Genomic DNA, 22,133 nt, shown 5'->3' with positions numbered 1-22,133 from the left:
TTAAATGGGAAATTAGGAAGGAATTGTTCCTCGGGAGGGTGGAGGATGGAATTCCCAGGGAAGCTGTGGCTGCCCCTGGATCCCTGGAATGTCCCAGGCCAGGCTGGGTGGGGCTTGGAGCAGCCTGGGACAGTGGGAGGTGTCCCTGCCATGGCAGGGGTGGGGTGGGATGAGCTTTGAGGTCCTTTCCCACTTCCCACCCAACCCATTCCATGGTTCTGTGCAGAGGCTGCAGCCCAGTGAGGCCCTGACACCACGGGGGAGCCCGCCCGACACCCAGCACCCCTCAGCTCAGTGTTCCCTCCACTCCTGGCCCATGAAACCCACCAGGAGCCTGCAGCAGCTCGGAGACCCCACGGGGGACACATCAAGGTGACACCACCTGGGACACAGGGAGCAAACCCACGATGGCCCCAAGACAGATCTCGTCCCTTCCGCCACAGATCCACACAACATCCACAGCCCTGTGCCACCCTGGAGATGACCTCCAGCCCTGGTGTCACCTTCCTCCTCCTTCCAACACCTTTCCCTGCCTGCTGCTGCCCTGGGAATTGCCACCTGCTCAGAGCCCACACCCCACAGCCAGCAGGACACCGCTGCCTCTGGAGGGGGGCTGGGGATTGGTGACACCTCCCCGTGCCCCCCCCAGCACCCAAAACCTCTGGGCAAGGATCTGGTGAGCATTTTGAAGGCATTGGTGAGAGCTCAGAGAGGTTTTAGTGCAAGGTTTGTGTTTAGTGCGGAGGGAGGGCGGGGGGGAGCAGCCCCAGGGACCCCCATTGTGCTGCCGGGGCAGGGAGCAGTTAACCCAAACCAGGGCTCAGCCCCAAAAGCCATCCTGCCCCATCCCAGCTCCATGCACTGCCTCCCATCCCAAAAACACCAGCAGGAGACTCCCCCAGATCCTTCTGTCGGCTGGATCCGCCCCTCCCTGCTCCTGCCCACCTTGGAATTTTCACACATGCACACGTGGGGGTTTTAATACCCCCACAATTAAAATCCCATCTCAGCCCAGCTGCAATTAAGTTTCTAATCTTCATTTACTTATGCTAAAGCACTCCCAACACCAGCGAGGAGGAGCTGGAGCAGCAGCCAGACAAAGCAGGGCTGCTTGGGTTTGCAAAGCCTCGTCACGGCTCCAAATTAAAGCGAACTGAGACTACAATTGAATTATCTGGGATGGTTCCTGTCAAGCAATTATGCTCCATGAGAGCCTGGGAATGCAATTTGCTCTCATCTGACAGCTCATCCGAGGGGCTGGAGGGCCTATCCGAGCTGGGGGGGAGAGGGAAATACCAGCACGTGGAATTCAGATGGCAACTGCAGCTCCCAGAGAGAATTTTTGGGGAAACTCTGGGATTTGGCTGATGGGAGGTGAGCAGGTGGGGGGAAATGGTGCTGGGCATGGCTGAGATGTGCCAGAGTGGGGCTGGGAGCTGCTCTGTACAACCAGAGCCTGCCTGCATTCCCAGCCGCAGGAATGAGCCCGGGAAGGCCACAGGAGAGAGGATGGACCCCAATCCCTGCTGCCCTGCTGTGCCCAGCCCCAGAGCAGCCCCAAAGCCCGGCTTTTGGGAGCGAGGAGCAGAGGCAGGAGCAGGGCAGTGATGGGGAGCGAGGGAGCAGGGCTGGCTGGTGAGACACACCCCGGGAGCCGCGGATGAATTAACGGGAATGCGGAGATGCGCCCCGCTGGCACGGAGACCCGCGGGGGGACACCAAAGTGGCCGCGGCCGGGAGGGAGAGAAGCCACTTGTGAAAGGTCAGCGCTGCCCACCAAGGGGCTGCGGGGGCAGCGGGACAGACGCATTTCCCCGCGGGGGACAGCTAATGGCAGTGGCACTCCCTGGCCCCGCAGGATCCGGGGATAAACTCACGAATCAGCGACATTCTCCCCCCTTTTTTTTTTTCCACGACGAAACCGCAAAGAAAGAAATAAAGGGAATTAAATAAACCCACGGAGAACCGAGAACAAGCCCTCCCCGGCCGAGCGTCGTCGTGAGCGGCCGGATGGGGATCAGAGGAGCCCCGGGGATGAACTGAAGTCATTGTCCTGTGGGTCACCGCTGCTCGGGGCTTCTGTCCCCGGAGCCACCGCCCGTGCGCGGAGAGCCGCCCGCTGGCCCCGTCCCGCTGCCGGGGCTGCTCCGGCTCCTGCCCCCGCGCCGGGAGGGCGCCCGGGATGATGAAACGCCGCGGGGACAGAGTCTCGGTCCCGCTGTCCGCCCCGCTGCTCCTCCGTAGCGCAGAGCGGGGAGGAAGAGGAGACCCGCTGGGGGAGGAAGGCACCGTCCCGTAACTCCTCCCGTCACAGCCTGGAGGGGACACAAGGAGCAGAGTCAGCACCCGGCGCCTCCTCCCGTGGGAACGGGGGGGTTGCAGGGAAGATTTTTTTGGGGGAAAAAAGCCTCCTGGAACGGCTTTGCCACTGAGATGCTCCCAAAAGCTGCGGCACCGGGGGAAGCCCTGAGCTCCTGCACCTCTCTGCCACCCCTGCCCGGCTCCTGGAGCATCACCCAGAGGGGAAAGGGCTCCTTGGGTACCGCTCCCATCCCTGCATCCAGGATCCCAGGGGTTTTGTGCCCCGATGCCTTGGATCCAGAGCCGGGGTACCACAGCCAGCTCATCCCTGTGCACAGCCGGGATTCCTGGACCCAGCAGGACCTAACAGGAACCTTCCAGGACCTAACAGGAACAAAAGTCAGAGCCGAGTCCCCGTGAGGGAATCAGCTCCCGTGGAAAGCTGAGCTGGAACATCCTGATTAGCCAAAGATCGGGTAATTAACAGGGAGCTGCGGGGCAACCCCAGCCCAGGGCAGGCAGAGCGTGGCTCAGCGACTGGAAAAACCATTCCCAAACCCAGCGGAGCAATTCTGCCCTGGGGCCCGGCATCCTCCAGCAGCCCCTGCCCGGCTGCCGGAGCCGCCCTGGTGCCTGCTTGGAGCGCGGCTGGGGAATTAACTCCGCTCCTGATTAACATCTCCCGCTCCCGGAGCTTTGGGGGACCCCTGGCCGCGGCATTTGCGGGTTCCCGGCAGCCCCCCGGGGACAGGGAGTGGCACCGGGGACATTCCAGGCGCTCTTGGGGCCGCCCGGATAAGGAAGAGAGGCAGTTTGTTAGCAGCAGCAGGAGAAATCGGCATCTCCCACCCGCTGTAAGGACCAAGAGCGATTCCTGAAGCGCCCAAAATGTCCTCACTCCTCTCCCCGAGCTGACATCTCCTTCCCTCCATCCATTCCCATCTCCAGCCTCCGGGGATGCACGCTGGGAGCAGGAAAAATCCCCCCCGTGAATGCCACCCCCGCACGGGCGAGATTTTGGTTCTATTTGTCACAACATGACAAATTCCAGGGAGGAAAATGAGTTTCTAAGTGATTGCTCCGCACTTTGCCTGCTGCTCCCAATAGGGCAGATTCCAAAATCCCAACTGGGGACCCACCGACGCCGTTCCCCGGAGCACAGGGACGTGACTAAGCCAAAGCAACGGGGCAGAGCAGGATTTGGCCATGGGAGGAGAAGGGATCAGGCTGGAAGCTGTGACGGCTGAGGGGCTGGGAAGGATCCCTGGGCAGGGCATTCCCCCATCCGTGAAATCCGGGAACGCGGGAGGACGGGCAGGGGTGGGCACTTACTCTGCCGACTTCCAGAAGTGGCCGGGGTGGGAAAGGCGGCGGTTGCGCTTTGGCAGTTTCTCCAGCATGTCCATGAGCTTGGTGAAGGTGGGTCTCTCCTCCTGCTCGTAGGCCCAGCAGAACAGGAGGATGTCCTGGAGCCACGGGGAGAGCGCGTGAGGGAACCCAGCCAGGCCCTCTCCCAGCGGGAATTGAGCCAGTCCCGCTCCCACCACAGCCCTCGCCCCCGACGGCCACGCCACGAGGACCACAAGGACCACAGGGACCATGAGGACCATGAGGACCACAAGGACCACGAGGATCACAAGTACAACATCCTCGGGAAGGGCTGGGATGGAGGGAATGTGTCCATCCCATGAGGAGCCATCTCCATCACTGAATTCTCGGGAAGGACTGGGATGGAGGGAATGTGTCCATCCCATGAGAAGCCATCTCCATCATTGGATTCCTGTTAAGGATGGGGATGGAAGGGATGTGTCCATCCCATGAGGAGCCATTTCCATCACTGAATTCTCGTGAAGAACTGAGATGGAGGAGTTATGTCCATCCCATGAGGCTCTGACTCCATGATTTGATTCCTGTTAAGGATTGGGATGGAAGGGATGTGCCCAGCCCATGAGGAGACATCTCCATCACTGGATTTTTGGGAGAGGCTGGGATGGAAGGCATGTATCCATCCCACGAGGAGCCATCTCCATCACCACATCCTTGGGAAGGATTTGGATGGAGGGCATGTATCCATCCCACGAGGAGCCTTTTCCATCACTGAATTCTCAGTAAAGGCTGGGATGGAAGGGATGTGTCCATCCACGAGGAGCCATCTCCATCACTGGATCCTTATGAAGGGATGAGATGAGGGAATGTGTCCATCCTATGAGGAGCCATCTCCATCACTGGATTCTTGGGAAAGGCTGGGATGGAAGGGATGTGTCCATCCCATGAGGAGCCATCTCCATCACTGGATTCTTGGGAAAGGCTGGGATGGAAGGGATGTGTCCATCCCATGAGGAGCCATCTCCATCACTGGATTCTTGGGAAAGGCTGGGATGGAGGGAACGTGCCCAACCCACGAGAATCCCACTTGCATCCCCACATCCTCACGAAAGGCTGGGATGAAGGGAGGGTGTCCATCCCACGAGCACCCATCTCCATCCCACATCCTTGGGAAGGGCTGGAGCAAAGGGAACGCTCAGGCTGAGCTCAGCCGCAGGCCCAGGCCTGGCTGGATGAGACGGGCAGATCCAGAGGGTTTTCCCAAGGGCCCCACCAGCCATGTCCCAATCCATGCACACCCACACAGGGCCCCGCAGCACCTACCGAGATCTCCTTGCCCATCCCGATCTGGCTGAGGTTGGGCTTCATGCCCCTTCCCACCTGCCAGATTATCGCCTCCGCTGGCTGCGTCTTGAAGGGCCATTCCCGGGCGTGCAGCTCGTACCAGATGGTGCTGGTGGGAGACACTGGGAATTAGGGATTCAGGATGGGGAGGTGTCCGGCCACTGCACCCACATCCAAAGTCCTTCCCTGCTCCAGAACCACCTTGTCCGGGAGATGCTTCATCCCAGGTGACACCAGAGGTGCTCAGCCCTCGATACAGAGGTGTCACCTCTCCCATTTCCCTGGAGCGAGCTCTGATTCCAGGAAGGAGGACAGAGGCTGATGGAGGTCCAGGCAGAGCCATGCTGTGACATCAAGTGGGATTGTCCCACTGGGGTGCAACAGCACTGCCCACGGAGCAGCTGAAGAGAGGATGGCGGGGCTGCAGCTGCCACTCCAGCAGAATCCCAGGAAGGGATGAGCCCAGGAATTCCCTTTCACTCCAGCTTTTCCCTTTTTCTCCTCCAAAAAGCTCTCCAAGCTCCAAAAATCCATCCAAGCCGTGCCATGACCCATCCCAGGTGGCCTCACCAGGATGGCCACGTGAAGCCCCGGCCATCTGCTCCCGCTCTCATCGCTAAGCCAAGCCCTCTTTTCCGTGAGGAATCCCAAATCCAAGGGAATATCCCAAAACAAGGGCATCACCGGTGGGCACCCCTGTGGTTTTCCGCCCCCGCTACTGCCTGGAAGTTTTGCATCATCATTTTCTGGCACCCGGAGCCTGGATGGGCCTGGATTCCCACAGTGCAGCCCCACTGTCCAAGGCATCTGATTTATCCTCCCAGGGATGCCCTCGTGATCACTAAAAGTATCAAAACCCAGGGTTAAATCACACCAGGGTGGACAAAATCTGTCTGAAAAAAGAAAAGATTCCTCCCTGGATTAGAGAAGGGTTAGGGAAGCTCCCTGATTTCAGGAATTGGAATTCTTCTGATTTTGCACAGTTTGACTGGAAATCTCAAAAAAAAAAAAAAATTGAATAATGGGAGAGTTATTTGGGTGCAGAGGAATGGGGGGCTTGGGCACAGGACAAAATCCTCAGGAGGAGCATCCAAGCATCCTCAGATTGGATTTAACACATCTAGAGTGTTAATTCCAGTTTCTCACTGGGAGTTTTTGTCATCTTTAAAAGATCTTTTCCTCTTGCTGTCCCTGATCCCCAAATCCCTGGAGGGAAGTGACCTCTCTGGATCATCCCTGAGCCTCCAGGCCTTGATGGAGAGCAGCAGAAACAAGAAAGAGGGAAAATGTGGAGAAACCTTTTCATCTTTTCAGGAAATTCACGCTTTCCATAAGGGCAGAGCTCACAATTGAGGAAAAAAAGGGAAAATTACGTCTCCCCACCCACTCTCACTTAGTTGGATACGATCCTTTAATTACCTCTTTATTTATGTGCTGAAGTTGTACCTCAGGGAGGGCAAAAATAAAAAAGAGCCAGACCCTTCCAGCTGTAATTACTGTGGGTTTGATGGGAATATTGCCTCGGATAACGGGCCCACGCTCCCTAATCCCGCAGCCTTCGAGGTATCCATGAGAAAATTAATCCTCTGGGTAAAGAGGAAAGGTTTTGGGAAAGGTTTAGCGGGGTGGAATTGGGCTCGTGCCCTCAGGGAGGTTTGTGGGCAGAAAAAGGGCAGGAGGAATGAACTGGTTTGCTGAGGAAAAGTTAGGAATTCTCATTTTCTTGGCTTTTGGCAACTGCTCGTAGGGCTGGCACCACCATCAGCCCCCTGCAGAGGCTGGAGGGTGAATTGGGATGTCCAGGGGCTTCAAAGCTGTGCCCCCAACCTTTGGCATCCCCATCCACCATCCAAGCACTTTCTTCACAGTCCCCACCCCAGGAGGATGCAGGGGAGAGATGAAGCCAGGCTGACATCCCCAGGATATTCTGGATCCCATTCCCTGGAGCCACCCGGATCTGTGGCCAAAACAGGAAGATTTGGTAATTTAGAGAGAACTGGGGTGTCCAGGGGCTCATGGCTCCAACCTTTGACATCTCCATCATCCAAGCACCTCCTCATTGGTACCTGCCCCAGGAGGGTGCAGGCAGAGACGATGCCAGGCTGGCATTCCCAGTGGGACACTCTGGATCCCAACGCCCAGCACCACTCTGGTCCAAAAGAGGAGCAGTTGGTAATTTTGGGAGAACTGGGGTCTCCAGGGGCTTCCAGAGCTCTGTTTCCACCCCAGCTGGCATCCTCAGGATACTCTGGATCCCATTACCCAGAGCCAGGGGGATTTGGTGATTTAAGGATGCTTTCACTCCAAATTTCTCGAAGCGGGAATGTTCTCCCAGCCCAGCATGGGAATTCCAGCAGCGTCCCCTTGGATTTGGGACAAGCCAAGAGCCTCCTCATCCCCTCCTGTGCCCAGAGCAGCTCCCACCTGACCCAGCCACCCCAGACCCCTGCCCCGGGACTCACCCCAGTGCAAAGACATCCGAGTGCTTGGAGAAGGGCAGCTTGTCCTCCTCGGTGTCGGGAGAGAGCTGCCGGATGATCTCGGGGGCCAGGTGGCACAGCCATCCGTTCTGGATGCGCAGCTTGTTCTCCCTCCTGCCGGGACACGGAGCCGTGGCTGCCCCGGGCCAGGGCAGCAGCGCAGCCCCAGCTGCCCACCCTCCTCCCAGGGACTGAAACCTGCTTTTGCCCCCTTGCAGAGTCAGGTTTTAACCCTGCCATGGAAATGTTGGCGTCGTTGTCCTTGCCCAGGCAGCAGGACAAAAGTGGGACATGGGATGGTGGTTCCTGCTGGGACATGGAGCCAGGTTCCTGCTGGGACATGGGTACCCCGGGCCACAGCACCACCACAGCCCCAGCTGCCCACCCTCCTCCCAGGGATTGAAACCTGTTTTTCCCCACAGCATCCTTGCAAAGTCAGGTTTTAACCCTCCTCTGGAAATGCTGGCACAGCTGTCCCTGTGCCCAGGCAGCAGGACAAAATTGGGGCATGGGATGGTGGTTCCTGCTGGGACACGGAGCTGGAGCTGTGGGTACACTGGGGCACAGCACCACCACAGCCCCAGTGAGCAGCCCCCAGCTTCCCACCCTCCTCCCAAGGTTTCTAAGCCTGGTTTTCACTAAGTCATTCTTGCAAAGACAGGTTTTAACCCTGTCCTGGTAATGATGGCACAGCTATCCCTGCCAAGCAGCAGGACAAAATTGGATGGTGGTTCCTGCCAGGACACAGAGCTGGAGCTGTGGGCACACCAGGGCACAGCACCACCACATTCCCAGCTTCCCACCCTCTTCCCGAGGTTTTTAAGCCTGGTTTTCCCCACATCATCCTTGCAAAGTCAGGTTTTAACCCTGCTCTGAGAAACATCCCTGCCAGGCAGCAGGACAAAATTGAAGTGCAGGATGGTGCTTTAGGAGAACTTTGGCTCTTCCAGGCTGGTGATGGGGATTTAGGATCTGCTGGGGCTCCTGCTGTGCCCTTTGCACCAAAACCCCTTAAAGGATCCAGGGGTAAAGTGGGGATGAATTGGAGCAGGAAGCTGGACAGGGAACCACAAAGTGCCTGTTCCAAGCAAACCCATCCTGAAGACACAGCCTGGGAATTGGTGTTTTCAGGTGTTTGGCCCCAAAACAGCCCCTCCTCCAAGCCTCCAGTGGCACCTCCCATGGGAGCAGCCTGGCTTTGTAACAACCCCTCATTTCACCTCCTCTGTCCTTCCTCCACCTCCCCGGGCTCCCCCTGCTCGGGATAAACACATTGGAATCCTTTGGCCAACAGCTGAGGATGACACTGGTGACTTCTCCATCCCTTACGTCCTCCAGCAGGCCCCTGGGATACACTGCTGGCTCCAAAATCCCTGGATCATCAGCAGTGGTGCCACCTCCATCGTGTCTGAGCCCAGGTCCAGCAGCAGGAGGGAACAAAACTGTCCCACCTCGCGCTGGGCTGGAGAGGGAAGAGCCCGCTGGCTCCTGCCAGGAATTTCTCCTTGTTTGGGCTCAGAACCCTCCCAGATATGGGGATGAACAGGGCTAAGGGATGGCTGTGGGGTCATCTGTCCTCCTGAATGCCAGCCCGGGGCTACAATCCCACGGGACACCCTCCAGGGATGGGGTTCCACCTCGGAGCTGGCTCACAATCCCAAATTGGCACAACCCGGATCCTCCCGCCTGCAAAGCCCTCCCCATCCCCAGTGACAGCCGTGACCAGAGGGAGCCCCTCCCTCGGGAGGGACACTGCCACTGCGGGGCATCGCTGATGAAGGCTCCTTGTCCCCTCTGGGGTGGCCGTGGCTCCTCTCCACCCACAGCACGGCAATCAGCGGCTCCGGCGCCGCTCGGACCCTCCGGATGGCAGGAAAAGCTCTCGGGCACAGAGGGGAGGCTTTCAGCTGCCCAGCACCCCCTCCACCCTCCAGCTCTTAATTACAAACCAGCATTAAGCACCTGGGCAATTAAAAAGGCTCGGGCTGGCTCATCCTTCCCTGTGCCTGCCTCTCCTCCACTTGGATCTGCTCCAGCACCCTCAGCAAGGCTGGGTTTGCTCCTGGGGCTTTTATTTCTGCTTTTTTTTCTGCTCTGGGACATTCCACAGGCAGCCTCGGGGTGCTCCAGGGACTGGATTGGCACAGCTCATCCCTGGCCAAGCTTCTGTGGGTTATGAGCTCCCTGCAGTGAGGGCTGGGCTTTAATGGGGTCCCAGAAGTGGCTCAATTACAGCAGTTTGAGGGTTTATGACCAGAGTTCACCGGACTTCACAACCACACCCAGCCGAGCATCTTCCAAGCTACCCCCAGGGCAAAAGAGCTCCTCAGACTCCTCAAGACCCACCTCGTGCTCCTCCTAATTCCAGAGCAGCCCCGCGGAGCCCAAGAACATTTAAATAAAGGAGGAATAAATCTGATTTCAGCAGGATGAGGCCCCCAGGTAACCAAATCTCTTCAGGAAGTGTTTTAAGCCCAGCAAAACCAGCTGAAGAAATGTCACCATCACCTGACCTCCAAAAATTTGCTTCCTTCTCAACAGATGTTTTTCCAAGCCTCTAAAGACCCAAAACTGGGATTTATCTCCAGTCTTCGTCTGAGAGACACCAAAACCAGCAAAAACCCACCCTGAAAAGGGGAGACCAGACCTACAGACACTTCCTGTTCCAAAATTCATGGTGGCTGAGGATCCCTTCTCTCCTCTCAGCTCCCCTCCAGCAGAAAACATCTGCTACCAGCAGCCCAGGGCACACATTTTCTCATTTTCTCCATTTTTCCAGCAAAACCCTGCTCATTTCCATCCAGCCTCGCTTTCCTGGCCGTCCTTCCTCTCCTGAGACATCTCCTGGGTTCTGACCCCACAAGGGACATCCCAATCTTGGGCAGAGGTGGCCACATATCGACCACCTCATCAGAAACCCCATCCCCCCATTTCTGATTCCATCTCTGGAGCATCCCTGACCTTCACAGCGAAGATTCCTGACCAAACGTGGGTGGTTTTGCCCAAATCCTCATTCCCAGCTGGAAGGAGCTGTGCCTTCCTCCTGGCAGGCCCTGAATCCCAAACCCCCCACCCAGCAGCCAAACCAGAGGCAAATCCCGATTTGCCACAACGGGAGATCCTGATTTCCTGGCTTTGCAAAGTTTTTGGCCAAGTTTGTGCTGAAATCCATTGATATTCATCCAGGCAGAGTGGAAAATCTGGGAGTGCACGGTGTGGGATGGAGAGAGGCGGCCGCTGCCGTTTCCTCTAATCTTTTGAAATCATCACTGGGAAATTGGGGGGAAAATCCATCATTTCCAAAGTGCTTGTTATCTCCTGAGCATCTCTGCCATGGAGATGGAAGGACCAGGAGAAAACTGCCCAGGCTTGGGCTGTGCTGCTCCCTGCACAAAGGGCTTAGAGGGAAATCCAACATGAAGGATTTAGGGGGGAAGGTGGGAAAAGTCAGCAATCTTCTTATTCCCCACTTGAAAAAACATGGAAAATATAATCTCTGTTCTTCCTTCCCCACTTCTGTTTCTTTTTACCACCCCAGATTTGCTTTTCCTCCTTTTCACAGCTGCTGGAACTCTTTTCCCTGCCATTCCTACAGCTGGAAAACCTCCCAAACTACCGGGAAAAGAAATTTAATAAGGAACATTTACCAAAACCTTCCGATTTAAACCCTCCGAAACCCCAAAATGTCACAATGCTGTGAGAGCTTGGCTCTCGTTTTCCATGTCTTGCTCCATGCCCAGCACAGACACCACAGCCAGATGTGTGTGACTCCCAAAATGTCACAGGAGCGGGGACAGCACAGGGATGGCATCGCTCAATCCAGGCAGGAGATGAAGCAGATGCCAGGGAATTATATCGATGGAAAGGGAAAAGCCAAGGAACGAGCCAGCCCTGCTGCCACAGGAGCATCTCCTGGCTGGCTGCAGGGTGGTTTGGCCATGGAAATGATGCATCCCATGGGAAGAGGTTGGTGCAAGGGGCACAATCTGCCTCTCTGAACCAAAACTCCGGAGGCTCACACGCGGCATCGTGTTCCTTCCTACGGATCAAACCCAACTCCCTTCGAACAGAGCAGCCCCACGGCACTCAAAGGCCCCTTAAACTCCTGCCTGCTGAGGCTGGGGACACAAACAATCACTTGGAGAGGGTTTTTTTGGGATCTTTCCCCACATTCCCAGCTTTAGGGCACAGGGAGGAGCTCCAGTGCGTCCATGTCCTCCTACCTGCCCGCTTGGAGAACCCCGGAGATGCTGAAGAGCCCGAAGTCGGTGATCACCACCTTCCCGTTGTCGTAGAAGACATTCTTGGACTTGAGGTCCTTGTGGAGGATGCCCTTGGCATGCAGGTATCCCATTCCCTGGGATGGAACAGAGAGAGGAAAACACCCGGAGGTCACACAGGCGGCACAAACGGGCGGGATAACGCCGGAGCGGCGCCGTTCCCATGGGATCCACGAGCCAGCAGGGCACATGCAAGCTGGACCACCTCCCCAAAGGGCCCTGCAGGACGGGGAAGTGTCTGGAGGGGATGGGCTCCTGGAGGGAGATGGGATTGTGGAGTGGGAGTCCCAGCTGCCACGGCGCCCACTCATCTTCCTGATTAATCGATTCCACAGGAAAAATGAGCGGCAAGCCCACCCGGCGGCCGCTCCCCCGGAATCCTCCGCTGGGAAATGGATGGTGATGATGTTTTCGCCTCCGTTTTTTTGGGGGCTGGCAGAGGAGGGTAATAAGTCACCGCTCCCCACAGCCCTGGCGGAGCCATCGGCGCTTCCGACGGCCCCATCCGCCTGGAAACGGGCTCCTCGCAGGAGTCCTGCCTTCATTCCTTCCCCCCAGGAAAAACTGCTCGGCGGTTAATTAAAATTACTGCTAATGAGGCACAAAAAGGCCATGGGTGGGAAATCCAAACTCTCCTGTTTAGCCTCGGCAAATCAAGCAGACTGCCGGCAGCTCCGCGTGGCGGATGTTCAGCTCCGCGGGATAATTCTGGGAATGGGGAGGGGGATAAAACACATTTATCCCAACTTCAGCAGGGATTTTCATGCTGTCCCACTTTTCACTTTCCTAAGCAGACTCGGGGAAAACTTGATCTGCAGGATGCTGCTGAAGGATCAATGCCCAACAGGCCAGCAAACTGTTGCTTAAGAGGGAATATTGGTTGTCTGGCACTGGAAAAGGGGGATTTATTAACTGGAATTCCATGGGGATCCATCCATCCATCCCGAGTCTCATCTTTTCATCTATCATCATTAACCACGCAGGCTGTGCGAGAAGAATTTATTTTTAAGCTGGCGGCTGATGTGGAGCCAGAAGCTCAATCCAAATTCCACCATCTGGAAAAAGTGGGAAAACAAACAGAAAAACACCCCAACCCAGCAAGATACGGGAGTTTCACTGCTCCCCGTGGGGAGAAAAATCCTACAGAGCTTCTGCCCAGGGATGCTGAAGGAAGAAAAGGACTTGGGGCTGGATGCCAGGACCATTCCAGGCACTGGGATTAACTAGGGGTCTCCAGTTCCCAGCACATGAAATAATGATGAGGTTTAGAAATCGGCTTTCAAATGTCACTGTCACCTCCTAAGAAAGTGCCGGGGTGGAGCAAGGAGCAGCATCCCAATGTTTCCCTGCCCAGGTGCACTGCAGGGCCCCGAGCATCCATGGATGAGCCCCAGTGCCACGGGAATGCTCTGCAGCCCCTTCCCATTGTTCGAGGGTGACGGGACCCCAGAGCAACATCAGGACCTGGCCCCCACCTGCTCCCACATCCAGCGGAGAGCTCATCTCCCTGGAATCATCAAACACAGCCCGGCCTTTGCTGAAGGAATTTCTCCAGGCAAACCCCAACCCCTCACCTGGCTCCGTGCGGATCCCACTGCAAATTCCAGCCCTGCCACCTCAGCCCCTGGGACGATCCCTGAGGAAACACTCGGGGCCCAGGAATGCCTTCATTTGCTCGGCTGTGTGAAAGGCCGGCTCCCTCTGCCGGCACCGCTGCCGGGATCAATCCTCCTCCCCCTCCCCAGGATCTTGCACCCACTAATCCAAGGAGCTGAGCAGCTCTCCCGTCACATTCCAGCACTCAAAGGATAAAACCCAACAGCTGCTGTGACTGCGCAGCAAATCCAAAGCCTCCGGACAATGCAGCTCCAAGCCCACCCCAGCCAAGGTGTTGGGATCTCCCTTCCCGACACCCACCACTTCCCAATGCCCCAGAACATCTGCTGGAGATTGGTGGGCAAAGATGGGGAGGCTGGGAAGCTGCTCCTCAGCAGGAACGGGCCACGCGGTTGGAAACTGTGCCAATTGTGGCAGGAATTCCACAATTCCACAATCCAGGAATTCCCTTTGGTGCTCAGGGAGAGCCTTTGGAGCTCTGCTAATTCCTCCAGGGATTTGCAGCGGCTACAAAGTCCCTCTGCCTCTCAACACCACAGACTTGGAAGTTTCCAACCTGCTCCTAACAGGCTCCAGCTGCAGAAAACGAGGATCTCAGCCTCATCCTCGAAACCCACACGGAGCAAGGAACCCACGCAGGGAAAGGGGCTGAACGGAGCTGTTATTCCCGCTGGGAACATCTGGAAGGAAAAAGCCCTGAGCACAAAAAGGGGGAAAAATACAAGGCTAGACAGTGATGCTTCAAGTGTTTGCTCAGCGGGAAAAATCCGTGTCTAAAAGGTGGAAAACGTGGATCAGAAGTGGGAATTAGGATGGAAGAGGCTCTGGGCTGCCTCAGGCACCCCCAGCTCAGGCCGCGGCTTCGAGGTAGCCAAAGGTTCAGGCTGTGGAGAGTCCAGGGGGACTGAAGGAATTTAAACTTTAAAGTTAAAACTGGGTCTAAATAAACACAAAATAGGCAATTTAATAAGGACCATCCAGGGAAAAGGCACCGCCCAGGAAGTATTGCTGAACATATTCTGCTTTTAACCTGGGTTTCAATATTTAAGGGGGGCTAAGGTCTGCCAGAAAACCTGATTTTCTGTTGTTTTCCCTCAGTTAAATGTGGGATCAGCTCCAGTTTGGGCTCCAGGGTGGAAGTGTTGGCTGACCTTGAGCAGGGCATGGGGGCACCACCACAGCTCCCACGGCAGGGCATGTGCCAAACATTTCTGGTGATAAATATGTTTGGAATCACAGCACAACCCTGTTCTGGCAGCCAGCTCAACACCTCAGTGCTGCTGCTGACATCCCATGGGAAGCTGTGAGGGCTCAGGACCCGAATTCCCGGCCACTCCACCCAACAATCCTGCTGGGGATTGTTTATAGGGACACGTCTGAAGTGTGGAAGATGCACTCAGAGTCATCCCTGGGACAGGAGAAGCATTTTTAGCTCTGGAAAATGTATGTGAGCTTGGCCTTGTGGCACCATGGCATGGATTTCTCCAGGAGCCTCGGCCCTGGGAATGTTTTATGGGAATACTGGGAATGCTGGAAGTGCCCAAGGCCAGGCTGGACAGGGCTTGGAGCAGCCTGGGATAGTGGATGATGTCCCTACCCATGGTAAGGGGAGGAATGGAATCAGTTTTAAGCTCCCTTCCAACACAAACCATTCTTGTATTCCATGATTATTACATTTTTTTTTTTTCCAAGAGGAGAGGAATATCCCACCAGGAACTCCCCCACAGCAGCAATGCTGGATTTAAACACCTGAAATTCCAGCAGGGAAGAGGAGCAGCGGCCGGGATGAGCCCCAAGCACGGGGACCCCATGGAAGCTTTGGTGCCACCCCAATTCAGACACCTGGATTTTAAAACCAAGGAGGTCTGTCCTGCCCAGAATCCTCGGATTTTAAAGCCAAGCAGAGCTATCCTGCTCAGAATCCTTGGCTGCTCCTCTCCTGCTCCCCAGAACGACCGGACTGGGCTCTTGGCTGGGTTTTTTGCTGGATCCAGACCCCACCAGACCATACCTTCACAATTTCTTGTGCTATCTGCCTCGTCTTGTTGACATCCAGGACGATTTTGGCGTCCCTCACCACGGAGTAGAGAGTCCGTCCTTTACACAGGCTGGAAGGACAGGAAAAGGGAAAGAGAAGTTACAAACCCTCCTGGAGAAACGGCCCCAGTTTATAAAGCAGGGAACTGTAAACAATCACAGGATTTTGGCCAGATTTTGGCCTCCTGGCTCGAGGCGGGGTGAAGATTCCGCAGGGAACTGGGGGCTCTTCCCAGTTTGGCACTGGGAAGGAGCTCTCAGTGCTCCTGGCGTGTCCTGGTGGCACCACAAGGGACAGCCTGGCCTGGCCCCTGGCTTTTCCCTCTGTCCCAGCCCGGAGCAAACCACCTGGTCTTCCTGCCTCCGAGTTTTTGTGCAGAACTGGCTGTGGCTCCCTCCTCCCTCGGGATACAAAGCTCACAGATGTAAAATGAGCCAACAGAGATAAAACAGGGAGGGGAAAAAATCCCCCAACCCAACCCCAAGCACTGTACAATGTCCTCCAATTTTCCTTCTCGTACCAATTACAGTAAAATCTATTTACAGAGCCTTAATTACCAAAGGCAGCTGGATGGAGCAGGGGGGGATGGATATAAACCAATTAAAAATATATTGACATTTGAATATCATAATGGAGGACGTGGGTGGCTGCTGCCTCGACTCCCGCCCACAAAAAAGAGCATTTTTTTTTTTGCTTTTCACTATCCGCCCACGCTCATTCCAGGCAACTTTGGAAAGATGAGACTGGATACCTGTGTCTGGAAAATAAAACACCCAACACACAGCTTGGTAAAGAGGTTTGGTGACTGCATGTGTTGATTTGATTCTGTTCTGGTTAACAAATTAAAAGTTCTGGGGTTTCCTTCTGCTGCTCTCCCCCAGCTCAGCTCCACTGCTTTCCCCACGCCCAGTTCCTCCTGCCCTGGGAATTCCAGCATGTTCTGGTTTGGATTCATCCCCTGGGAGAGGTTTTGTCCTTTCTGGGTGAAAATGATCACAGAATCATAGAAGAGAATCACAGAGTGGTTTGGGTGGGAATGGACTTCAAGGACCAGATAATTCCAGGCCTTTGCCATGGGCAGGGACACTTGGATGGGGCTTGGAGCAACCTGGGATAACAAAAGTGTCCCTGCCCATGGCAGTGGGATGGAATGGAATGGGATGGGCTCTAAGGTCCCTTCCCATCCAAACCATTCCATGAGTCCATGAAACCCAGAAAAACCCCAAACTCCAGAAGCTCACGGACACAAAGGATCCTCCTGCTCCTAAGGCAGAAGCTCCACAGCACTCCACGGGCAGAGAGCCGAATTTTCAGGACAAGCAGTGACACAGGAATGGGATCAATCCCCACATCACACGGGCTTTGGAAAGACAACAAAGTACCCTTCCAAATATTTCCTCACTGGGAGCGTTAGGAATTGTCCTGCTGCACCGAGTGAGCTGCAGTGGGGACCTGGGCACACATCCCCGAGTGCCTCCTCAGGGATGGTTCTCCTCGCTCAGGTGTCCCAGCACCTCCCTGAGCATCCCAGCTGGATGTAGCCCCGAGGCAGCTGCGCTCCCTCTGAACCATCTTCCCATCTCCTGCAACACTTGGACTGCAGTCAAATAAGAATTTGCTGGAGATGAGGATCCGAGCACTTGGAAATCAGTGATAAAATCCCTGGGTTTCTGTAACCGGAATGAATCAAAGTGTGCAGAACAACGAGGGACATGAATTGTCCTTCCACCACCTCTGTTTTTCCACACTAATTTGCTACATAAACCCACTGAGCTGTAAGCTCTGCCCCACAACAACCTTTTGCCACCTCCATGACCTGCCTGCACACACAGGAGTTCCCCCAGCCCTTCCCAACCCCTGGAAAACACATTCTCTCCCAGAGAAAACCTTCCTATAGCCAGTTGCCTGTGATCTGAATTGGTCACACATTGACACTGGAAATGCAACGGGTGGATTGGCGCTGGAGTGGGGCTGGATTCCAGCCCTACAGCGAGTTAAGATCAGCTGTTTTCCTGGGAAAAGGTTGTTTAGAGGAAAACCCTCACATTTCTGCCTCTCTGAACTGCTGAGATAACCCCGAGAGCGGCGCTTGCATCCCTTCGCTGGTGAGATCCCCATCTTTCCACTTCATTTACAGCATTCCCAAATCCTTCCCAGCGGATGGAGCCGCTGCAGGAGAACAGTCAGACCTGGGCTGGTGGCACCAGGACATGTCCCTGTCACCTCTGCTCCTCAGACCCTGGCAGAGCCACCGAAGCAGCCCAGGTGCTTCTCCCCTCCCCTCGATGAATAACGGCTCCGAATGAATTTGCCGAGCGCCCGCCGCACCGGCACATCCGACTTTTCTTGCTGGGTAAGGAGCTGCCAACACGGAGATAAAGCCCGGTTGATACCTTTTATGCAGCACCTGAGCCCATTCAGCCACCACCTGCAGAACCTTTTCATGGCACAGCTCCACAATTCCGCTTCTCCTCGTTCCTCAATCGCTCCCCATTCGGGCAGGACAAAGAGCAGCGCCCGGGGCACGCTCGGAGTCTTCTGCCTTTCCAGTTGGAGAGGTCCCCGCTGAGCCTGGCTTTGAGGGACACGGCTGTGGATGACAAGGCCACAAAATGCCTCCGCTCGACGCCAAAAACAAGGCAGATAATTTGCATCTTCAGATGGATCCTGGGTTATTCAGCGCTGAAGTGAAAATTCATACGGAATTCTTGTCTTCTTCTCCCAAACTTCTCCATCCCAGCTGGCGGCAGAGCGAGTTGATGACACGTGCCCCGGTGCCACAAGGTGACCAAACGCCATCCAGAGCTGGGGGGTGGCTGGGACAGAGATGCAGAGATCCTTCTGGGAGTCCTCAGGAGTGCACCTCATCCCATGGCACATCCACATCCCAGTGCCTTTTCCAGCATCAGGACAGGCTCAGCCCCATCCTGCTGCAGATGCCGCTCTCAATTCAAAATGAGTTTTTGAAGTGTTCAGCCAAGCAAGCCAAATCCCAAATTGCTTTATAAACACTCTGCATTCCCAACGTAGGCTGGAGACATCAGCAGCGGGAGCAAAGCCAAGGCGGCTCGCAGAGGAACAATTTGGGATGAGGGAGGAAGAGCTGGAGCGCTGCCTCTGGGTGTTTTTGCTGTTCCATGGGAAAACATCTCATCCGTCTTCCATCCCTCGGGGTTTTTTACCCCTCTCTGCAATATTGATGGTCATCAGCTCTACACTGGTGGCCAACACATCCACCTTGGTGGTCATTGTCTCTACATTGACGGCCATTACTCCTACACTGGTGGCCAACACCTCCACCTTGATGGCCACCACCTCTATACAGGTGGCAATCACCTCTACACTGATGGGCATCACCTTTACATTGATGGCCACCACCTCTGTACTGATGGTCGTTGTCTCTACACTGGTGGCAAACATCTCTACACTGGTGGCCACCACTCTATCCTGGTGACCATCACCTCTACATTCATGGCCATCACCTCTACATTGGTGGCCACCACCTCTATACTTACAGTCATTGTCTCTACACTGGTGGCCATCACTTCTACATTGGTGGCCACCATCTCTACATTGGTGGCCATCACCTCTACATCAGTGGTCATCACCTCTGCATTGATGGCCACCACCTCTATACTTACAGTCATTGTCTCTACACTGGTGGCCATCACCTCCACACTGATGGCCAACACCTCTACACTGATGGTCATCACCTTTACATTGATAGCTACCACCTCTGTACTGATGGTCGTTGTCTCTACACTGGTGGTCAACACCTCTACATTGGTGGCCATCACCTCTACATTCATGGCTATCAGCTCTACATCAGTGGTCATCACCTCTACCTTGATGGCCACCACCTCTATACAGGTGGCAGTCCTCTCTACACTGATGGGCATCACCTTTACATTGATGACCATCACCTCAGTACTGATGGTCATTGTCTCTACACTGGTGGCCAATACCTCTACATTGGTGGCCACCACTCTATCCTGGTGACCATCACCTCTACACTGATGGGCATCAACTCTACGCTGATGGCCATCACTTTTACATTGATGGCCACCACCTCTATACAGTTGGCAATCACCTCTACACTGATGGGCATCACCTTTACATTGATAGCCACCATCAATGACTTACAGTCATTGTCTCTACACTGGTGGCCATCACCTCTACATTGGTGGCCAACACCTCTATCCTGGTGACCATCACCTCTACATTCATGGCCATCAGCTCTACACTGATGGTCATCACCTCTACATTGAGGGCCACCACCTCTGTGTTGGTGGCCATAACACTACACTGATGGCCAACACCTCTGCCCTGATGGAGACTCCATCCTGGCTCGTGCTCGGAGCAGGGATCGTGCCGAGCCGACGGCCTGGCAGTTGTGGGGCACATTCCATCACTCCAGGAACTTTGTGCTTCCCTTCCCTCTTCCCATCCGCACAAACGCCATTCAATTAAAGAGGTGATAAACACCAGAGCCCGGGAAGTCCATTCCTTGCTGGAATATGGATTTATAGGGAAGCAGCTTGGATACCATGGAGACAGCCAGCACTACAGACCCAGGGGAGACACTGGAGGAGAGAGCGAGGTGGGGAATTAATAAAAAATGCTTTTGTGTAAAAATACCTCTGCTCCCAGGTTACATCTGTGCTGCAAGAAAGACACGGCAAAGAATGCTTGGATGCTCCCACATTCCCCAGCAGTTTACCCACTTCGAGGTTTTCATGGAAAAAGGACCCTTTGGGGAATGTTAAGAAAGAAACAGCAACAGGAACCACTGAGCCAGGACTTATTTGATTTCATTTGAGCAGGACCAGAGAGGGAAAGAAGGAAAGAAGGAGCCCTGCACATTCCAGCACATTCCTGATGTATTTAGGAAGTTTTCCAGCTGCTCCCATATATTGGCTTGTTTTTCCTCTTTTCCCAGCATCTGGCAACAGTGCTTTTGGAACTCAACAGCTCCTGAGGTGCTTCACACAAAGGCAAATTGAACAGCACTGTAAGAGCAGCAAAAGGGAGAGATTTGCGTTCATTTTTATCCCGAGGTTTTGTTTTCCTCTAAATGGATAAGGAATTTCGCCCCCTTGATTCCCTGCCAATGCCAGAGTGAGCTGTGGCAGCATCCAGCCTGAAATTCCTCAGTCCTTTACATTCAGACTCCACGACCATGATCAGAGAGGAAAAATTAGGATATGAGGGAAAATTTCTTCACTAAAAGGGTTGCCAAGCCCTGGGACATCCCTGGAGTCCCCATCTCTGGAGGATTTAACAGCTCTTGTGGCACTTGGGGATGCGGATCAGTGGTGGCCTTGGCAGCGCTGAGGGAATGGTTGGAATTGATGATCTTAGGGATCTTTTCCAATCTAAACAATTCTGTGCTTCTCTGGAAGCAGCAGCCAAAACTCGGTGCCAGAAAAGGCGTGACCTGAGCACCAGCATCCAGCAGGTCCCAGGCTGGGAATCCTCATCCCATCCAACCCCATTCTAACCGAACCCAAAGCAGCCCCAACGGGAAGCCAGGGAATTCAATTCCTGCCATTTCAAGCAGAGCCCACGTCCCCAGCCCAGAGGTGGGAGAGACCCTCCTGCTCCTCATGGAGGAGCCTCTGCAGAGCCAAACCAGCAGGAGGAAAGAGAAAAGCCCTGGAGAGCCAACGCTCCCCTCATCCCGCTACCTCCAGCCGATGGAAGCACCGGCTTTGGATGGATATTACTTAGGCAGCAAAATCTTCCTGCCGGCAGCTGGCACGCGAGATAACTACAGCCAAACCACAAGGGCTGCAGGAGGAGGAGGAACAGGAGGGGGAGGAGGGGGATCTGCCTCCCCGAAAAGTAGCTCCAACTCCATCGTCGCCTCGGAAAAAAACAAGTTCTTTGGAAAAAGCCAACTCCATGCATTTTTATTTGGAGGAAATAGAGGAGACGAGCTCTTCTCCAGCTGCGGGGAGAAGAGCTCGGAGCCAGGTGAATGCAAAGCAGCCCCTGGGGCTTAGCTAAAGCCAGGCTTGCAAACAAGTCATCCGAAAAAACACCACGCTCCAGGTGCCACTTGCTGCCTTTGGAAAGGACACGCTCGGAATCGGCTCCGAGAGGGAGGGTTGGGAGGGATGAGTGGAAGCGCCTCGACCTCCTTGTCTCCGATGTATTCTCTGCACCCTGCTCCTCTGGCTCTTTTGAACTTCAGGAAAGAAAAGAAATTATTTAGAAAACCCTTTTGGAGAAAGGAAAGAAAGTTTTGATTGAGACGGCTGCTTCCCTGGAACCCAGCTCCACTTTGTAATAGTAAAAATGATTATTATTAATAAAAAGTTAATGCTGCTGTCACAGGAATGATCTGTTTCTTTGGCTAGGCAAGGAGCCAGCACATGGATACCCCAGAGGCGGCCTTGCTCTGTCCCAAAGAGGATCCCAGGCACTGAGGACGCTCAGAAAAAATCAGGAACGATGCTGGGATGTCACTCAACAGGGATGGGAAGAGCTGACACGAGCGGAAGGACTTTTTGGGAGCATCTCTCAGCGGGGCGCTTAATCAAAGGCATTTCCTTAAATCCCTTCCTCTCCAGCACAGTGAATCCCGCTGTGTTAAGCACTTTCCTGGAGAAATCAGGACCAAACCAGAAATACTTCCCTGGCATTTGGAAACACCCTTAAAACACAAAGGAAAACTTTCCCCCTGGAGCATCCTCCACGTTGGAGCAGCCACCGGCGGGGATTTGATGCTCCAGTGGGTAAGAA

General features: G+C 54.8%; 1 protein-coding gene across 3 annotated transcripts in view; it reads right to left on the bottom strand.

The window, feature by feature from the left end:
- Nucleotides 1-1,401: 1,401 nt before the first annotated feature.
- The window catches only part of KSR2 (kinase suppressor of ras 2), an 80,868-nt gene continuing 60,136 nt past the window's right edge, over nt 1,402-22,133 (bottom strand). For 2 of the 3 annotated variants that reach the window (XM_077787116.1, XM_077787119.1), the window contains 6 exons: nt 15,360-15,456; nt 11,675-11,808; nt 7,434-7,565; nt 4,951-5,080; nt 3,634-3,767; nt 1,402-2,315 (listed from right to left, as the gene is read on the bottom strand). In XM_077787116.1, the coding sequence (XP_077643242.1) occupies nt 2,309-2,315; nt 3,634-3,767; nt 4,951-5,080; nt 7,434-7,565; nt 11,675-11,808; nt 15,360-15,456 (634 nt within the window). In that variant the 3' untranslated portion in view covers nt 1,402-2,308. Of the gene's footprint in view, nt 2,316-3,629; nt 3,768-4,950; nt 5,081-7,433; nt 7,566-11,674; nt 11,809-15,359; nt 15,457-22,133 lie in introns of those variants that run through there. The other variant, XM_077787118.1, reaches the window with a different exon arrangement.

The sequence above is a fragment of the Lonchura striata genome, chromosome 18 (genome assembly GCF_046129695.1).
Source record: "Lonchura striata isolate bLonStr1 chromosome 18, bLonStr1.mat, whole genome shotgun sequence".
NCBI classification, from domain to species: Eukaryota; Metazoa; Chordata; class Aves; order Passeriformes; family Estrildidae; genus Lonchura; species Lonchura striata.
This window is presented reverse-complemented; position numbering and strand designations above follow the sequence as displayed.